The sequence below is a fragment of the Lagopus leucura genome, unplaced genomic scaffold (assembly GCF_019238085.1).
Source record: "Lagopus leucura isolate 7727_CA_CO unplaced genomic scaffold, USGS_WTPT01 Super-Scaffold_73, whole genome shotgun sequence".
NCBI classification, from domain to species: domain Eukaryota; kingdom Metazoa; phylum Chordata; class Aves; order Galliformes; family Phasianidae; genus Lagopus; species Lagopus leucura.
This window is the reverse complement of record NW_024962252.1, coordinates 71,324,752-71,346,492: the sequence shown is the minus strand read 5'-3', so window position 1 is coordinate 71,346,492 and position 21,741 is coordinate 71,324,752. Positions and strand designations below refer to the sequence as shown.

Genomic DNA, 21,741 nt, shown 5'->3' with positions numbered 1-21,741 from the left:
TGACTTGGCTGCAAGTTTTCCCTATCTGTAGCCTGAGCCAGTGGGAGAAACAAGGGAACGTAGGAAGCCTTCAACGTTCTTAGGAGACATTTTTGGTATTGATGCCAAATTCTCAGCACTTGTGTTTATTCTCTTCTTTTCAAAGAACCAAGCATTTTCCTAATACTCTACTCAATATTCACTTCCTGTGAATACAACTATTACTCCTATTTGCAGATGGCTGTCTGCAGATGGCCTGAGGAAGGCATGGTTATTTATGTCAGTGTAGCTTGTTTGGTGTTACTCACATGCTATTACACATTGACATTAATAGCTAGTTGAAGCTCCAGTAGGATCCAATTTTTTAAAAACTTCATTAAAAATGGAATTGCTGCTTAAACATTTAGGAACTAAAACAAATGTTAATCCAAAAGAGAAGCAAACAGCTTCAGGCAAAGCAGAACTAACAAAAGCCTGATTCCCTATGGATCCACTTCCTACAATAGGACAGGCACCCAAACCAGCTTCCATGAAGAACCTCAGGAGTAAAAAAGTATGAGTTCATCCCAAAACTTTGCACTCTGTCCCTTCTAACTACCTGTCTGTTTTCATTAAATATGTAGGAATGTGTTATCTTCGAGATTTCTGTGCACTGTAAGTGACCATTGGCTCTAAAACTGTGAGGAAAGCACAGAGGGCTAGTGTGATTACCTAAACCTTGGCTCTTTATGAAGACAGTCTAGAAAACAAAGAAAGAAAAAACAGACTAAGTAGATAATAGATTAAACAAACAAAAGCAAATCCCTAAGCACCAATATCATTACAGCAGCTACAGAAGTTCTAGAGGAACATCCATCAGAAGCTTAAAACTAATTCTTTGTGTTCGATCCACAGAACTTGCTTTTCCCAGCTCTGACAGGTGAAAGGAGGTGGCTGCCTCGAAAACCAGCGTAGACTAAAGAGCTCAAGGATAGGGGCTTGCTGATGAAGGAAGAAATGATACAGAAAACATCTGGGCTTTGTTTGGAACTATCTCTTTTCTGCAAGGGGAGAAAGCAACCATTTCCAGAAGGAGAACAAAGCTGTTCAAAGTATTTTAGCAAGGCACTGGGCTTCATCTTTAAAAGCAATCTTACACCAGCTTTGCAGCTTCTTATCATCTAGTATGAGTGTTTGATATTGCCCTGTCTTGTTCCCCACGCTGTCCTCTCTATCTTCATGCCGTATCAGCGGCCCTTGCTTTTTCTCTCACTCCTGCTCAGACACTCTTACCTCGAAGTAGCCACCCTCTGCTTCCATCCCAGGCTTCTACCTATGCACATCTTGCACAAGTACAATCCATGTGCACTGCTATACTGGAAAACTGGCAAGAAGTGAAGGGTGGGGATAGCGTAACCAAAGGTCTTTCCAAACGTCTTTGATCACTTCTATGCTTACTGTAAGAAGAAAACAACTGTATATTGTTAAGTAACTATTATCACCTGCATAAACACTGAAAACTGCACATCAGCTATTATAACTACTTTCAGTTATGTATGCAATTTCCTGAGAGCATCTCCTCTCACTGAGGCTGAAAATACAAACAATGCGGTTCCCTAAATGAAGCAAAATGACAATCTCAGTCAAAACATTCCACAGGAGGAATTTTGTTTTACTCAACAACTATCTACCTTTCTCTAATACGCATCTTCCCTTTTGCAACTCAAATTATTTATTTTCAGAAGATATTGCAGAATATGTTGCTTGCCTTTACTTTGCACCAACCTTTCAGGCACTTGAAGGCTGCTATCTTCTCATTCCAGTCATAATTTCCTTTAAAGTAAACCAACCCAATTTATTCAATCTGTCCTCCTATGATGTGCTTTTCAGAACACAAACTATGCTCAGAACTCCTGTTCAGACTCTTGTCAGTTTGTCCACATGGTTTTTGGAGGAATGTATAAGAAAGGACTGAGGACTTAGTATGTCAGCTAGGGACTTACCCATAGCAAAGAGATAAGACTTGGCATCTTGCAAACTGTACTTGTAACCTTAATATCAGTACAGCACTTGCCTTCTCAAAGCTCTGCTAATCTATCTTGAATTTCTGTTCATTCATCACCAGACTTCTCCTAGAAATTGACTATGTAACAATTACCCTGAGTCAGGACTATTGAAGTACCTCCTCCAAACACAGTCCAGTAGATTTTCTCTTCTTGAATTCAGCCAACATTTTTCCAGTTTCTGCTTTAAAACAAACAAATTCATTCTCTGCTCTCCAAGATACTGGTGGCCCTTTCCAGTTGTGTTGTCTGGAAACTAATTCAGTTTCCACTGAGTTTGCAGGTATCCTAGTGAAAACATCAAACAGAACTGAATGGATGCTAGCAGATGCTAACTACAGTGTAACTCAAGGAAGGTTGTCCATGGCTTTGAAGACTAACACAATGTAGAGCCTGCGATATTGCAGTGCTACACCTCTCCCCTCCATATGCCTGTCCCATACTCCTGCTCTCCCTCTTGGCAGCTCCAGTGAAAACGATCTGGATCCCTTCACTTGACTAACTCCTCCTGCACCCACAGGACAATGAGAATCTGGGAGGGCCTGGGGGCAGCTAAATTATTACCCTCTCTGCAAGTCCAGTAACAACTCCTCACACGCATTCAGAAAGTTACACATTTCAAGCTGTTTGGAATTCCATGTCCAAACAACATTTAAATTCCCAGGTCAGTTCCACGTGGCCTCCTGCCATCTGAACTGTCCACATGCTCAGCCCACTTTTTACCAGTCCCTCAGGAGCCTCGTGTTCTTCTCAGCACACAGAGACTGTTGCTGCCACTGCTGCCATTACCAGTGACAGCTTCCCACCATTTTTTTGACACTACATGTATCACTTGCATCACACTGACATTTTGTCTCCTCCCACTGGAGAAGAAACCACCACATACAGAAAATACTTAGATAAATCTACTTGTCTATGCTACGCTTCCTAGCTCACTCACATACACATTAAGTGTGATAGCACATACTCTGTGATACCCATAATGAGAGAATCACTGGGGATTAAAACTTGCTAACTTTCTTCATCATTTAGTGTGAAGGTAGTTATTTTCATCACTTCACGGGCAGAGTTTATACGTTATCAGACACCTTCTTCATATCCTGTGATGTGAATTTTGACATGAAAAAGAATCAACAAGAAAAGTCTCTGCCCCACAGATTTCTCCTAAGCAGCAACTACTCAGTGAACTTGGACAGATACTGCAACCCAAGAAGGGTGACAAACTGTTATGCAAAATTCACTTCAAAATTTATTTCACTCCATCAGAGATGGAAAAGGAAAAATAAGCAGCAGCTCACTGAGCATGTTCCCCTGCAAGAATCTATGTTCTGTGAATACAGTTCTGAAGACAGGTCTAGAATTATGATTTAGAAACTGAGTGATTTTGTATTTTTCATGATGAGCAACTACTACCAAAAATGCAACTGCGAAATATACAGATTCTTTCAAATATATTCATTTTGTAAACGTTCATATTTTCACTGCACAGGTTGCGTAGGTGTTTGCCATATCACAGAATCACAGAATGGTGTGGGTTGGAAGGGACCTTTAAAATCATCCAGTTCCAACCCCCCCCACCCCCCCGCTATAGGCAGGGACACCTTCCTCTAAGACCAGGCTGCTCAAAGCCCTGTCCAGCCTGGTCTTGAATGCCTCCAGAGAGGGGTCATCCACAACCTCACAAGGCAATCTATTCTATGTAGCTAAGGTAAAATCTTAGTTTGCTTTTCAAACTGTGCACATTTCCACAAAACGTAATTACATTTTAAACTCTAAAAATCAAGATCCATCTCCTACCTAATAATCATCCCATATAAGTTTTACTGAAAAAATGTTTCTTTCATACTATATTATGTCCATTCTCAAGTTATATTGTACGAAGATTTTGAATTGTAACTAAATGATAGCAATGAATAAGAAATTAGGAACAATTCAATTATCAGTAATAGCTGTAGATGAACATTTTGATCCTCTAATTCCTCCTATACTTATTAATAAGCTTTAATAAAAGCCAGGAGTGAAATTCGTTAATAACGCTAATCTTAAATGATTACTATATTAGACCAAAAGAGTACTGAATATGGCCACATACATTTGCAGTTAAACCATGCTGTAATTTAGAATTTCAAAAATTATCTATTTTTATTCCCAGCTAATTAATTCCCCAACTAATTTGTTAAATGCTGTGACAGCTACTTCAATCCTCCAAAGTTATAAAGTAAATTAGGAATTACCATGTCAGAAGTAGCCACGATAGTATGAAGTATAACAAAAGAAATGCAGATCTCACCTTCACATACTGGGCAGCACTCTCCTGGTACTTTGACAGGATTCAAACAGCTCTGCCCACAGGCTGTAGCAACACAGTGAGGATCTCCATTGATACACTGGCAGAAAGTACAGTCATCCTCTCTCCAGCGGTCTCCATGAGCTTGGATCTGACCATTGGCGTAACAGCCAGCAGGATTATTTACAGGGTAAACTGGGTCTGAAATAAGAGAAATTGCAACAGAACAAGAAATATTACATTTCTTCTTATGCCTAAATATCATGTATGAATAGCTTCAATGTCATGATTCTGTATTATTTAAAAAGAGTTACGTGAAGACACTACCAAACAGAAAGAATCATGCTGTGGCATACAGAGATACAATAATATATGCAACAACATAAGATATTTCAATATTGAAATTTACTGTTGAAAATGTTAAGTCAGCTTATACTGAACATTCATAAACTCAGTGCCCTATTTTAAAAGATTTCCACTAAAATTTTGTATTTAACAAGCAGATCGAGAAAAGGAAAATGTACCTACAGATGACTGGATTATTTATGATGTTTAGTTTTTGGATTTTCCAATTTCTTTTCCAAAACAAAATGTATCATAGATCTACTGATCTTTTTCTTTTTTTTTTCTTTCTTTTTTTTTTTTCACCAAGTTTTTTTTTTTTTTTTTGAACTTCACAGATTCTATAGGAAAACTGTAAACATTTCAACAAAACTAATCATATATAAGTGAGAAATTTGAGTTGGGAGACTTGAGATTCCCAATGTATTTTGCTAATTGAGATGTCACTGCTAAGTTTACTTTTAACCACACAGACCAGGAATGCACCACAGGCCTTTTTCTATGCTGTGGCCATACCCTGACCCGCAGTAGGGCAAGATCCAAGTGTACAGCGCCAGCCCTCATCTTCCTCCCCCAGAATCCTGTTTGTATGCTGGCAGACGATGTGTCAAATATTTTCCAGTATAAGCAAGAGGGTCAATGTGAAATTTCCCACAGGATTTTTTTTAGGAGGACTGCAGGCCTAACAAGCAGATGAGCAGGCTGTCAACAGGGTAAGGGAGGAACAGCAAAACACTGAAGCCAGATTACTGCCCAGGTTCTTTGCTATAATTGTAAACACTGCTCAGCTGAACAGAGAGCAATAAGTGGAAAAAGCAGGCTGCAAAGCCATAGATACAATTAGAGACACACTGCTGCTGTTTTGGAGCATAGTGATGGCTAAATTATTAGCTAAACGAGTAATTTCTGCTGCAGAAATTAGGAATGGCTTTTATATAACATTTGGGAAGAAGGCACCCAAAAGGTACAGCACACATGACCATATCTAAGATCATATCAAGAAACGTAAAAGAAAAACCAAATTAAGAAGGAGTTGACGAACTTTAGAACAACAACATGGAACACTTCTTCACTCATTTTCAATGAAAGGACAAAATAAAAAAAGCAGCAGACAAAAAAAAAGGATTGAAAAGGTACTGTACCTTCACATACTGGGCAGCACTCTCCCTCTGGGACATAATACCTGTCACAGTGTAGCTCACCACACTGGGCAGAGAAGCAAATAGACACACCACCTTGACACCGACAGAAGCGACAAGCATCCATTCGAAACATGTCTCCATCATAATATTCCATGCTGTTAAATATGCAAGTTGGTTTCACTTCTGAAAGAAGAAGAAAAAAAAGAGTCAGGATTTTTACAGACATTATTAAATGCTAAAGAGTTAAACTCATTTTTCTACTGACAAAACCAGATAGAAGGAAACCACTAACTTCTCCTTCATTAAAAAAAAAAAAAATCTATGTTTTCTTTTAACTACACAGTATATGTTATTCTCTGTTTAAACAATGAAAGAAATGCTATCCAGATTTATTTCTAGAGCAGCTAGTTATTAACAATTAGAATTCTAATTTATTAAAAAGTAAAATACTTTTTAATATATACTTAAGGAAAGTCATTTTCTTTATTGGTTGTAAATCTTTTTCATTCTGGATGAGCTAGAAGCTATTTCAAATTTCAGCAAATGAAGCAATACCTTTTTTTTTTTTAAACATATATTTTAAAAATTGAGTTTCTGATGTTTTTTAAGAGCAATCTCTTTCTACAGGATTCTGATACACAGGTGGCTAAATTGCCTTAGAGCTGTCCAGTACATAATGAGCTTTCTGTTGTTGTTTTCTTCTTGTTGTTGTTAGTTCATGAGAAAAATATATATGTATTCCAGGACTGCATGATATGAATTCCAAACACTTCCTAGTTCAATCAAACTGGAGCCCTGCTAGTCATCTCACTGCTGTACTCCTCACATAAAGTAATCACCATTGTAATGACCATTATCTGGTCATTTGGTGTTCTTAAAAAACAGCAAGTCTGTTTTGACTATTTCTTGTACAGCAGAACCTTAACTTATGATTCAATCCAAACTGACGGGGAAACTGAAAGCCTCTAAAAATTCCTAAATATTTGGGATATGACTTGAAGGACATGTTTTCAGTTCAGCCAGCTACAGATGTACATACTGTGCTGTACAGCTGAATCACAGAAGAGTTTTGACTCTGTAGAACAAATACAATTATAACATACCACATTCTATACCACATTAGTCATTAGGAAGTCATGACTTCACAATTTTATCATTATATTACTCACTGAAGCTTCCTTTCTCTTTTCCATTATGGAATAACTTAAAATTCTAGATCTTTTCTGAAACTTGCCCGAGACACTTGAGAACAGAGACCTGAAGTGTCCACTAAGCAGATGTATTTGTTCAGTAGTTATGAATCTATCATTTTCAAAACCAAAACATCTGAGTTAAAGGAAGCAACTTGTTTCAGACACGAAGCCAAAATTAAAAAGCAGGCAATTGCATACATTGTTGAATTCCACAGACTACATGGAAGACTGTTTGCTCACTCACATGCATAAAACAGACACATGAAGGTGATAATTATAACTGCTTTGAGGTTAGGTTTTCTATTGCTGTTCTTAGTACTCAATCTCACATGGGAGATGAAAATATTTAAATAAAAAATCCAGGATTTGCTGAATCTTCTTAATTTTGGAGTCTGAAGACTTTTCATATAGGTTATTCTTGACATTAATGTAGGGCTTCTTCAAAATTCTGAAGTATCTCAGTGACCTTAGTAGTTCCCTGCACTCACACTTATGCTGAGCTCCAGTCTCAAGTCATTTAATATGACTAAAATGTTAGAGTTGAAACTTGGAATTATCCTGAGCAATCTTTGATTTTTACATGCCTCTTCAGTCTTCAAGGCATAATGTAGAAAGCAGTGTTAAAAAAAAAAAAAAAAAGAAAAAAAAAAAAAGAGTAAAAAGAGGAAATACCACTGTGTCCGGGAAAACAGCTATGACCTCATTAGAAAGCTATTCACATAAACAAACACTTGAAAAATATTTCAAGTTTATGTAGCTCAAGCTGTTAGTCTAAAAACCTTCTTAAAAAGGAAAAAGTGCCAAGAACTTAGAAGGCATTTAAATCCATTTGTTTCTGACTTTACTATTTTGATTGCAGCTTTCTAGATTTTTTTTTGCTTTTTCTTTACTTTTCTCCTCCCCTCCTTCTAAAAGTAGATCTCAATTTCTGCCTAGTTTGGAAAGTAGATACATCTTCCATGAATTATCATTCATTTTTAAAATGTCCAAACAACAGTAAGCAAGAAACTGTAACTCCTGAGAGGAAACAATCTATTTTATTCTTACAATGAAAAATGCTATAAAATGTCATTGTGTGTATATTTTTACAAACAAGATTTATGGTAGTGTACATGTATTCACACTGAACTACTGAGCTACCCATATGCATTCAGCTATAAGACAAGGATTATTGTTGCTAGATCTGTGCACTCTAATGACTCAGTCAAGCCAGAACAAACATAATAAGAACTCCAGGTTCAGATACAAAAGTGAAAGTCTAATAAAAAAATCCAACATCTCCCTGCGGAATTTGAACCAACACATTTCTTTTAGTGGGGTATGTTGGAAGATACTCAGAGTTCTCTCACTTGTTTTTGTTTAAAATAGTGGTAATTTTATTGCTTTACTGACCAACATATAATAGCCATGACAGAATGAACGAGTATAAAGCTATCATTAAATAAACACAACCTTTTCTGAAAGGCTGGCAACCACGAATTTATTATTTGAGCATTGGAGAAAATGCTGCATATAAAATTCTTCAAGAACCAAACTTCCCCATGTGACAAAACAGTTACAACAGACTGAAGTGCACAGCATCAAGCAGTCAAGTGTACCTGCAAACTGAAATCCCTTTTCTGATACCAACCACCAAATGACACAGTAGGTATGAGGCAGCTGCCCAGACCATGGATTCATGAAACTGATTTCAGCATTTGCCAGCTATCAGTTAGTCTATGACAGAAGATCTAGTCTGGGCACAGACAGTTAGCCACAAACCTGTGGAAGGAGCCAGAGCAGAGCAGACATGACCCAGCACAATGAAGTGTTCCGGCTGGCTTTACACCGACTGTGATGGGACAGATATCAGATCTGTGCTACAATATCAAGTTATGCATGACTAAGAGGGCACAGCTGACTCGATATTGAAGTTCCTGCTCCACAGTTAAATCAAGGAGAACTCTGGCATAAATTTTGCTCTAGAGATTGCTTCAGTGGGCACCATCCTTTATATTCTGAGTCCTGCAAGAGTTCCTATAGTCAAAGCTGCGCTGAGACATGCAGACATGTGCTACGTGGACACAGAAAGTACTCATTTCTGAAGACCTTTATCTTCAAACTGCAGACACACAATTTTTTTTTTTTACCAAATCAGTTTTCTATGGTGTTTTACTTTGTACCCTTAAATCTAATAAAGATCTAAAGGCTGGACCACTCCAAAACAAATTTGCTGTTACACAGACCTCTGTAGACTCCCTGTATTTTTGGTTATCTTTGTTTAAAGTTACAGAACAACTCAGAAACGTGCATGAGTTTTGCAATCCAGTCTTTGCTAGGCATTATTCTGCGCACGGTTATTTCAAGTACACAAGATGCTCAGGCATCAACTCTCTCCAGGCAAGTTTGGGCATTTTCTTCTAGCCCATCTGAAGAAGAAGAGAGATTCAAAACAATTTTCTGTTGTTTAAAGGACGAAAAGATTTGTAGTTGCAGCACTTTGGACATTCTTTCAGTCTACAGAAGAATTTGTACCAGACTCCTGGAAGGAATTGGTGCAAGTGCTGTGAACTTTCCATTAAATGAAAGGGAAGGAAGCTGACAAACTTCAGCCCTGTGTCAATATAAACAAAATACTGAAAAACTTTCCGTTTTTCAAAAGTTCAGCTGATAAGGAGTTTAGAAAATAAAAGGAGAAACTTCAGTTGAATTAGTTCATAGAATGTAAAAAGGCAACACATTGTATGCTTTTGTTTACCTGCAAACATAACAAAGCAAGCCAGTTGGAAGAAAATATTTGGCTTCTTACTCTTCGAACTTTAGTACTCTGTGCAATGTATTCCCTGTTAACACATCTGTGGAACCACTCTGCAAAGTCCTTTAGTCTTGCATCTAGGAACATCAATCAGGACTAAGACAAACCTGTTAACTATTATTTATGAGTCAATGTAATTATTTTTACATGCTTTTATGTAATTATTTGAAGGAAAGAAACATTATTTTGTTTCTTGTTATTTTGTTGCATCTGCAGACTGTGAAAGAAAAGGACACTGAGGCGTAATAACCATAGAAAACTGCAACACTGAAAAATTCACATTTAAACCAAATGGAAAAATTTAGATTTACATAGTGAGGTTTCTAGTAGAGGAAGTCTGTATCATCCCACTAGAAACCACTTACATATCCAGATGCCTTAAGCTATACACAGTGCCTATCTCCATCAACTGTTTTCTACTGCTGTCTACCTCACCAGCAGACTCCACTCCAGTAACCCAGCAACTTATTCAGAGGAAAGACAGTTGCACAGGCTGATACTGATGCCTTTTTTTTTTTCCTTTTTTTTTTCTTTTAACACTAGACAAGACCTTGTGGCACTGCCTTTAAGAGAAGGAAAACTTATTTTCAAGTCACCATGCAGGGAGGAGAGAAGAGCACAGAAAGATACTACAACAGAAACAACTACAACAGAAGCAGCTCCACCTAACACCTTCCCAGTCTTGCCTTTTCTTTAAGCCCATCAGTAACTAAGAAACTGCAAACTACCAAAGAATACCACAGTTCAGCTACAGCTACAAAGTTCAAATTGCAGCAAGAGTAATTCAGGTTAGACAGAACACACACAGAAAATGTAACTTATCCAAGTTTCATTACTTTTCCCATCTCCAGAGCTGCCGGGTATATATAATGCTTTCTATTATTTTTTCCCAAATTGCATATTTGCTTTTAAGTGGACTGATCCTGGGTGTCTCCATCTCCACCTCCTCTTGAGGCTTAAATACATACATTCCTTTCAGTTTTTATTTTTGCTGTATGACTTTATGCTTCTAAATGTCTGATTGTTGGCTTTCCTCTAGGCTGTCTTCCTTTTATCTATATATCCTTCCAGAAAAAATCTTTTTAGCATCATGCAGTAAGCTAAAGATGTAGCACAGAAATCCACCTGGACAGCCAAAGGAGGAGCTGGGGCCACCAAGCGCTGTGGCAGTACTCTAAAATCTCCTTGTTGAGCCAAATGTTGTATACAAAATTGCCAAGCAACTCCTGGAAACAAACCATGCCCTATGTAACAGAGGAATACAATTAAATATCAGTACTCTCTGTCAATCTACCAAACTAGAAAGTACATGCTGTAATCTGTTTAGCTCTAGGCATGTCAGTAGGACACAAGCACCTGCAAAAATCTCAGCACCGTTGAAAGAACTGCCGTAGCTCATCACTCATCACAAGCCCACCTGTGATCTGCCTCCAACGCATGAGAGAAGTTTAAAATTGCAGGAAAAAGACCCAAATCAGTTAACACAAGGTTGTGGTTTGGCATTATAGCTAAATAATAATGCTTAGCAGTAGGTTTTCTGCGAAGTAAGAAATCTGAAAAAAAAACAAAATGCACCCTATAACTACTGAGCCTATTTTCAAAAAGATATGAAGATTACCTTCCTTTAGTATTAATGTTCCATTTATTACTTACTTAAGTTTGTTGTCTTTTGCTCCCCACAAGTCACATTTTGCATCTTGCCATTCGTTACTGATTATGCATATTTTCAAAATAATAATCCTTTGCATTTTGACTCCAATCCTATTTTTTGTACCATTTCTTCTTAAATTCCAGTAATGCCTTATCCAAAATAATCCATTCTGCACTACCCATACTATCACTTCAGCAATGTAAATTTTCTACTCACTTTTTAAAGAACAGTATTAATTTTCATTAATACCATTTTTTTTTCATTATTCATTTTCCATAGGATCCTTCCTGCTCTTTGACAACTTATTGAAGTTGCTTTCTTGGAGTCCAGGTATCATTTGGCTTCTCACTCCTGTTCTAGGAAAATCAAAACCTACCGTTTCATAGTTAACTTCCATCTTTGCAATCTCATACAATCCCCACTATTTGTCAAGATCAAATCTAGAACATGTCCCTGTTTGGTTTTAGATGCCTGGAGAGTAACATGCAGTTATATTTAATTAGGATCAGGATTATACTCAGTTCTCTGCTCTAGGGCAGACTCTACTAACTTGGTCAAATCTTTATTTCTTTGTGTATATGGAAAATAATATTTTCCTCTCGCATACATTTTGTGAGGCTTAGTATAGTGAATAATGGGATCCTACAACAAACTGATGCTTGTGGAGTGCTCTACTTGGATCCACCTATTTGTTGTAGTGAAAATGTTTCAGGCTGGCACCATATTCTCCCTATCAAATGTTTTTAGCACTCACTGATGCACCCTTTAGAAAAATATGATTCATATTTCCCTTTATAAGTAATGGCACTACCTTCAACATTTTCCACACTGTGAGCTTAATAACAGAATAATAAAGCCTGTGAGGAGTAATGGCATCAACAGGTGACAAGAAGTGTGATTAGTGAAGCTCTCCTCCAATGCGGTACCTCCTTTATAGAGCCAGAAGTGTGAAGGAAACCAGGAGATACAGAATGAAAGAGAAACGACTTGAATACATCAGTGATATCTTCTCAAATCTGGAAAAAAATTTACAGATGCCATCATAAAGCATAGGTTATATGTCACACTGAGTGAATAAGCTTGATGATTTAGGAGCTCACTTCCATGTTATCATGAGTAAAGCCTGGAAAAGCAATATAGAAGGGGTCACAGTTTCCCTGTGGCAGTTGTCATCACTGTCAGCTTGTTATTTTGGGTCATGCACTAGGTACTTCCATTCTCAAGGGGAAGGGCAACAGAAGACTGGCCTTCAACTTCAGGGGCAATGAAGGAGCTGCAGGGCTTCTAAGCCACTCCTGGCAAGGTTGGGGCAGAAAGCAGCCTTCTCCCATCCACCTTGGAGCTCTTGGACACAGTAACAAGGCCGTGTTTTCCATAAAGCCATCAGAGACCCTTTTAAAGTAGCTGCTGCATTCAAGGAAGCTTATTCAAAAGTTAAAGCCCTGTCTGACAGAAGAAAGCAGCTGCAGGATGCTTGGCAATTTGCTCTCTCAAATTTCTAAAGGCATAGCTCCCAGCCAGTATGTGCTACGGCACAACCTACATTCAAGAGGGCCATGCGTCAATACCTAATTAGAGAACAGGCATTTTGGATGCTCTCTTGTTTCCAAACACTTCCACTCTTGCTGCACATGTAGCCTTCAATCTATTTAGATTCATTTGTTGATGCTTGTAATTGAATGCGGAATCATTTTTTTCCTTACAGCCTCTCCCATGAGAGAAGGCAGTGCACCACTGCTAGCAGAAAAAAATAAATGAGTAATAAAAGTTGAGTGGATCTGGAGAAACCTCAAATTCACTTCAGTAAAATGCAGGGTGAAGGAATCTCTTGCTCAATTTTCTTCCCATATTATAACATGCTATCTAGTACCGTCTAGAAGGAAAGATCTGAATACCCGTTCAGGTAAATTCTTCTAAGAATTCTTCTAATTCTTCTAAGTTCATGGTAAATTATTTTAACCAAAGCAGTGTTTTAAAAAATAGAAAAGATGTGTCCAGTCAAATCTTTACGTAAAATCTTCTGTTCTCTGCTTATATTGATGTCAATTAAAATCTCAGAAAGAAATATATGGAGCATCTCTCTGAAGCATATTTTGTGCACATTATCAACAAGAAAGCTGTTCAAAACACTTTCTAAATGCTGAACAGCCAAAGACTGTAGATACAATGTAACTTAATAATAAAATCTAATTTCATTAAATTGAAACATCAGAACTGTTTCCAAGCAGGAATAATATGTTTTGGTTAGAAATAATATTTACATGATTATGTGTCAGACTATAAGAAACAGGAGATTACATAGGATGAGGAACATGAAGGCACACCAATATACCAGGGCTGCTCTGAAAGTAATGCCTCCAATGTTGGCCCGCAACAGCAGAAAAAGATAGCGGTGGGTTGGCAGTAGAGGGTGAATGTTCACAACAATATTCCACTACATGTTGTTGCTGTGTGACAGGCGACAGCAAAATGGCAGTCTGACAGAATGTTGTCTGACATGGAAGTGCATATGAAGTAAAAGGGTGTCACTGAGTTCCTTCATGTAGAAAAAATGCCACTCATTGACACACTTTGGCACTTGCTGAACATTCATGGAGACAAAATTGTGGATGTGAACACAGTGAGGTGGTGGTGGTGTGCTTCAGCAGTGGTGACAGTGGGTCACCTCCGCTGGTACAGATACAAGCTCTTGTTCATTGCTGGTGAAAATGCAAAGCTAATGGTGGTGGCTTTATTGAGAAATAGTATTTTGTAGCTAAGAATTTGTTCTATCAACTAGTGTTGTGCTCTTTGTATCTGTTGTAGTTTCCATGGAAATAAACAGGAGGCATTACTTTTGGAGCAACCTAAGTAAATTTCAGATTAAAAGCCACAATGAATGTAATGACTTACTGCTGTGCTTACAATGTGACAGGAATAACCACAACAGCTACATAACATGCAAGAATAACTGCTACTGAGGTATCTCAGTGCATATTTTTCTGATGGATCGAGCCAGTGCTAGTTTGAGATAGCATGTACTTGTTACAAAGAGAACCACACAAGACCTACAAATCTGTTGCAGAACTTCCAAAACAGCTCAATATTACACATAGGAAAAGCTTTTGTCAAAAAAACACTGACCTGACTTCAAACGCTGACAAACAGCAAAGGCAATATGATGCTAACGGAGTCTCTATGTTATCTGTATTTTGCTGCCCTTATACCACCCTTCAACACCAGTCAGTTCTGCCTGGGGACAACCAACTCTTCCCTTTCCAGACAGCCTCCCCGCTCTCCACCACCCTATCCCATCCACACATATGAAGTACAGAAGGCTTGTGTGCTTTAACACTGTACATCATTAGTGTCACCTAATAACACAATGCAGTCACACCACATACACTAACTAGGTTTTTTTTTGTTTTTTTAAATTGCAGACTATGTGAAGTTATTCCTTCATGTCAAGGTAATTCAGAAGATCAGTACTGATGATCCCGACAGCTTTCTATTCTCCTAATTATATCATTAAATAGATATTATAACAATAGGAAAACTGTATAAGAATATTCTTATGTGTAAACATCAGAAACATTCTCCTAGAGGAGTGTCTATATTAGATATGTACACATTTATGTGCATATGCAGTAAAGAATGCAAAAATAGTTTTAAGAATGTCATCACACACAATGGAACAATGTTAAATAACACTTAACAAATATTTAAGTATATAAAATAAATAAGTAAATATTTAACCAACATGTAATTTTTTTATGCTCAGAAATTATCTGACCATGCAGCCTTTCAAGCATCTTTTTCTCCAACAGCTGAATATTTGTCTCTTCCAACTCACCACACACAACTCTGAGCAATCCTGAGATTTGCATAACAAATCAAAAATAACAAATGTGCTTAACAAATTTAAGCTCTTTAAATAATTTTTTCTAAATATTTCCATCAGGAAGGAAAAAAAAAAAAAAAAAGAATCAGTCTATTCCTATACTGAATTGCAATTTCCAAGGGTTTTACACTTGTGCTAAAAGTTACTGTGTTTATTTAAAGTGTTTTTTTTTTAGAGGGAACCCAACAGTCTAAACAGTTCTTCTTCACAACACTGCAAGAAGGAGATTCAATTCTTAGCGAAAAGAAAAACCAAACAAACCAACACTTTAAAAAGGATCTAGTGCTTGTAACTGGCAAAAAAGCACCTGGAAAACACAGAGTGAGGGAGCTTTTCACTAAAATTCTAACTCCTTGGGTTTAGAGAGAAAAAAATACTTTAGAATTAAAGAAACATGACACAACTTACAAATGACATTTTCCCACTATAAACCTTCAATTAAACTTCCAGTTACTTCTTACTGAATGAACTCAAAGAAAATTATATCTCTCAAATCTTGACAATATAGTATGAATAACCATATACCCAGGTTCTCCCACAGACACAAGATCCTCCTCTCCAGGTACAAGAGAAAACTTCACGTACCATTGACACACTCAAAGACATCACAGCACTTGCCAGGTGTTCCATCTCCACGTGAAACTATTTGAGGAACGGAGCCTGCCTCGCACATGGGGAAACCACATAAACCAGAGAGACACTCGCATCTGAAACCAAAGAAAAGGAAGAAAACCCCATCAATGAATAGATTCACACATAAGTGGGAAGAATAAGGAAAGGGAAAACGAAAAGCTGTAGAATAAGTTTCAGTCTCAGTATATTCATATTTTAGAATCATCGCTTATTAATACAGTGACCAAGACCATTTATCAACATGAAGTGCATTTGGCGAGAGGGAGAGAAGGAAGGGTGGCTTTTTGTTGTTGTTGTGTTTTGGGTTTTTGTCTTTTTTTTTTCATGTTATAACTATCTGAACTCTGCTTGTCCAGCAAAGAAACAAAAAAGGTCATATAGTACAACATCAAAACTTTAGTTGAATATTTCTCCAGATTGTTTAAAAATTGCTAAATTCTTTAATTTGAAAACTTATGCTTCTCCTTTTATTCTGTGAAAAACTGAAATTGATGAAATGCTAATAAGCAGTAACTGTACTTAGTCAGAAGAAACTGTGTCCTCTCATTAGGAAACTGTATTACAGCCAATTTTATATAAGGAATAATCAAAGAGAGGAGGATACCATGGAGAATCATTACATCTAAGCCAAATGAAAATAATTGCAGGTTATTTTTGTTTTTTTTTTTTCATGGTGCTTCCTTTATCTGCAGAAGAGTAAATATTTAAATACTGTGGTTAGTTGATTGGATCATTTAAAAAACATTTTCTACCTGCAAATAATATTTCCCGAATTAAGAAAATATCTTAAAGAACTGGAGGACATAAAATGTGTTAAACAGTAGTCACATTTGTTTCCAGATTCTCTATTTTATGTTTACCATAAATGTTTAAAAGTCAAAGACTTAAGATGTACGCTGAGTCTACATTTAACAGAGTCCTTGCCCCAAATATTGGGCATAGTAGTGGGATAAGCAGCAATGAGTCAATAAAAGTAGGAGATACAACAAAGAAAGAGAAATATGCAAATATCATAGCCAAGTAATGTCACAGTACAGAACTTAAATTTTTTAAATGCAGATGACAGAATTTTAAATTAAAAAGTGTAGATTAATTTAGCATTCTACAAATACACATGAGCTTCAAAAAGAAAAAAGAATTCAAAAGAAAATCCTTTAATTGCAAGTTAAAGAAATGAAAATAAGAACTCTATATATTACTATTTCAAATACATCTAAGTATTCTAAGACAATTCCGAAATTAAAACACTTTTTAGTAAGATACATTACTGGTGCAAAAAAAACTTGCTTGTTTTTTTTATCTTAAAAAGCAAGAAATTTGGTTCTCCTCTACCAAGCAGGGTTCAGTGGAAGAGGAAAAGACACCTCTCAATAGAGAAAGTTTTAACAGTTCTTCCTTTAACTTTACTGGCATTAGAAAAATGTATTACTCTTCATTCTAAGGTATCAATGAAAGGAAATTTCCAAGTAATAAAGTAAAAGCTAGGTCAAGTGATCTCTCAGGACTTTTACTGTGATACCTGAAATGAGTTTTAAAATATTCTACTATAACAATGTGTTAGTGTAAGGGGATAAAAGACTCCCTGAAAAAGTAGAATTATTACACCACATTTCAAAATTCATTTCACAAATTCATCACATAAATAATTATCTGGTCATTAAATGTGTCCAAATAAAGAGAAGTAGAATCACAGAATCATAGAATCACAAGCACTGGAAAAGACTTCCAAGATCATCCAATCCAACCTACCACCTACCACCAATATTTCCCCATTAAACCATTTCCCTTAGTACATCTAAATGTTTCTTGAACACCTCCAGGGATGGTGACTCAACCACCTCATTGGGCAGCCCACTCAAGCACATGATCACTCTTTTGGAGAAGAAATTTTTCCTAATGCTCAATCTGAATTACCCCAGCACAACGAGAGGCCATTCCCTCCAGTCCTTTCATTTACATGTAATATAATACTCCATGCACATACTTCCTAAGGTATACCAACAGCTTTAAAATGTTTTTCAGAAATTTTGATAGTGCTACACTTGTCTTAACAGTAAAGGACAATAAACTAAAACAAAAAAAGACAGGCTACAGAAATTTAAGTTTTACTTATCATATCTTTGATTTGAACAATTATTTTTTTCCTTAACTTACTTGCAAATACAAAAGAAAAAGGGAGAGATGGAAGGAAATTAACTTTTTTATTTACTATATGCCCTTTGCCTTCAGGGATGTAAGAGGGAAAAAAAAAAAAAAGCAAACCATTTGTACTGCATGGAATTAAAAAACCTGAAGGATTTGTGACAGCTGTTTACCTTTAAGATTAGTCAGCCGCTTTCTTCTTCAGCTTGACAATGAGGGGATAAAGTTGGGATGGTAAAAAGCAGAAATGAAGGAAAAGATGTGGGATGTACAAAAGGCAGAGAGGTCCCTTCAAAGAAAATTAAAAAAAAAAACCAAAACCACTTATCCCTCCGTTTTGCCATCCTACAAATAAAAGCAGATCTTATACCCAAGAGTACTACTATAATAAGGCCACTGGCAAATACAAAGGAAAAAAACAACAGCACACAAAGATATGTAAGTAATCTTACAGAAATCTGTACTAATATCTCACTTTTCTCCACCTCAATAAAGAGAATATATTAATTGAGACAAAGAAAAAATAACAGCAAACGAAAAAGCTCTGAAATAAGTGCCTACATTTTCCTGAAGAAGAAAAAAAAATCTTTAAAAATAAAGAAGTACAGACAAAACCAAAGGGATTTTAAAGGCTTAAATAAAAATACTACATTTCACTTCTACCATCCTATATTCAACATGCAAATAACCTCTGGGAAAATATGCAAATCAAGCTTAATAATTAAAATTCACATCAGCAGAGAAAATGGCAGACAAAATGGAAATACAGCTGTGGATCTTGACTTTTCAAGTCCTGTGACTTGGGCTCCTGTCCTTTGTCTCACATGTTATCATGAATGACTTGATTTCTGGGAGAATACTAAATGGTTAGGTTATTAGCTCATAGCTTCTTTTGTTCTCCCACCTTCTCAGTCAACTACTTTTAATAATAAACTGTCTAAAAACCACACAAACAAAAAACAAACCAACAAATAACTTACAGTAGACAATCTTCTAAAACATGAGCCAAAAAGATGCTTAGAAGATTGTTGGGAGTCAACGTTCCTTTCTGCAGAAATGAATCCCTCCCACTGAGAATAATGAAAGCTTAGCATATTCATTCAAAAACAGCAAAAAGGTTGCAATAGTCTAATCAAAGAAGACACTACTCCAAAGTTTTCTAAGTTGACTTCCCATTTGGATAAAGAAAATCCATTCATGGGAGAATGTCAAAGCAGCAAATAGTCTCAGATGGACTTTTAAATACTCTGCATTCTTTTACTTGCACTGCTAGGAAAATCTTTGACCATCTTCCAGGCTATTAGCATGGAAAACATTGTTTTGGAGACAGAAGTCTTTCAAGAAGAAACCCAAGGAATTCTGGTAGCTGAGCACAGTTGAAGCACTGCCAGAACAATAACATCTGGAAATCTTGAATAAGTGATCCAATTCTTAATAAGAGAGCAAAATCAGCTTTATACTACTAGATTTTTCTTTTTCTTTTCTGAAGAGTCTTTTAGAGAAGACAGATGGAAGTTTTATTCCAGCTTCGGCTTCATCACATGCAGCTATCCATGTGCACAGTTGTACCTTAGCCTAGTTACTGAGCATTAGGTTTGGAGGAAATTTAGTAGGCCAGACTGTGAAAAGTCTGTTGACAGTGGCTGCGATCCCTCACAAAGTAATTTCTATGAAATTCAGAAGTTCAGGCTGCTGATTTGTAAGGCACAGTGTTGCCTCTGAGCTCCTCTTTCTATAGTTATAAATTGCCTAAGGAATACACACACAGCATAAGTTTCTTTAAGGAAAGCTTCCACAAGAGATGGTAACTTTACTTGTTGCTTTGTCTCTCAACACAGAATAAAATAATAGAATCACAGAATGGCTTGGGTTGGAAGGGACATCAAAGACTATTAAGCCCCAACCTCCCTTCAACAAGCAGGTTGCCTTGCCCCATGCAACCTAGCTTTGAATATCTCCAGGGATGGGGCATCCACAGTCTCTCTGGGCAGCCTGTTCCAGCACCTTGTCACTCTCACTGCTCCACCCTGACATCTAATCTAAATCTTCCTGAGTTTAAATCATCCCCCCTCATCCATACCAAGAAGATGACATTCAGTATCTCACTGTCAAATACTTTATTAGAGCAAAGGCTCTAAGCAAACATATTCCTCAGTATAGCAGCACATACCCTAATAGGAAATGTCAACAAGGAGGAATATGTCCTTTTAGTAAGTAAGAACAGTCCTACAAGAGAATATAGTCTAACAATAAGAGCCCAGAAAGAGAAAAAAAGAGAATCAAACAACCATCCAAGAGAGATCACAGAGCACAACCTGAAAAGGTGGCAGAATGTCCAGGAAGGAACCAGAACGTAGCTCAGAAGTCAAAGGTACTGAATTTTGACGGAAAAACTAAAAAATAGAATTAATTTGACTGGTAAAAAGGAAATTTCTTCAGTTCTTCACGTTAAAAAAAAAATCCTAGAAATTTCAAAAGCCAAGCAAAAGTAATTTCAGTAAATGAAGAGTATATAAAGGACTAATTTCAGTAAATAAAGACAACTCTCAAAATCCAACTGTGTTCATTAATGTTTTGCAGATAGAAAAAGAGCAGCTTCAGTAATACAAATAATCTATTTTTTTCATTTGAATTTCCTTCAGTTTTTAAAGTTCTTTCAGCAGAAATAATTTTGTCACTTGTTATTTTGTTTGGTTATTTGCCTTTTTTCTTCTTTTTGTCTTCATTCCTAACATCATTCTTTTTTTCCTTTTTTTTTGTCACCAGAATTTCAAACATGAAAAAGAAAAATGAGGTATTTATAAATGACAATTTTTATTTAAAATCTAATTATCTTGGTTCATTTACTTCTGTTATTAAACAGATGAAAAGAGAGAAGGGCTTAGTAGCCTCAAAAAAGCTGTTTTGATGGTAGGATCAAAGAGATCATACCAAGCATAAGGCATAATGGCTATGAAAATAAGAACAGGCACTCCAAAAAGAAAAAAGACATAATACCAGTGAATGGGGAGGTTGGACTGGGGGTAAGGTTAGGAGTGGGATATTTATTTTAAGGATCAAAACAAAATCAACTCTGATACTGGAGAAAATCAAGTGATACTGGAGAAAAGCATTCCTGACACATACATCACATTCCTGTGGAGATCTTATCACAAGCCTCTTCTTTTTTCCCTGCAGGACTGTAGAACAATTTATGTTACCATAATTAGCACTTACGTTAGCTAAATGTACTGGAGAAAATTACCACAGATCTGTCAATAACACAAACAACTGAAAGATACTGTAAAGGAGGCAAGATTCAAAGAGAACTCTCAGCATTATCAAAGCTTGAGTAATTGGTGGCAGGAGAAAGAGATTAAACACAACACCCTCCCTAATGTTAAGCATAGGGCATAAGAGATGATGTGCAGCAAAAGGAAATACTAACATGGCAATCTCATGAAATCAGCAAAGGATTTCATCCATATTATTACACTTGGGGCCATGACATGAGTTAAGTAGGAAAGATGCGAAGTTACAGCTTAACCAATCAACCAAATGCTAGCTTTAGAAAAGTTAACTCCACATAAGAAGTGACACTACAGGCAAAAATACAGCCATTTGGGCACCTCCAAATGTTCAGCTAGTAGGAGGAGTGTAGTGGGTTCAGCTAGAAT

General features: G+C 36.7%; 1 protein-coding gene across 1 annotated transcript in view; it reads right to left on the bottom strand.

Moving 5' to 3' along the window:
* The window catches only part of CRIM1 (cysteine rich transmembrane BMP regulator 1), a 164,604-nt gene that overhangs the window by 42,029 nt on the left and 100,834 nt on the right, over positions 1 to 21,741 (bottom strand). Inside the window, exons 5-7 of the mRNA XM_042883649.1 lie at positions 15,896 to 16,017; positions 5,793 to 5,975; positions 4,312 to 4,509 (exon numbers count right to left, since the gene is read on the bottom strand). Of these exons, the coding sequence (XP_042739583.1) occupies positions 4,312 to 4,509; positions 5,793 to 5,975; positions 15,896 to 16,017 (503 nt within the window). The remainder of the gene's footprint in view (positions 1 to 4,311; positions 4,510 to 5,792; positions 5,976 to 15,895; positions 16,018 to 21,741) is intronic.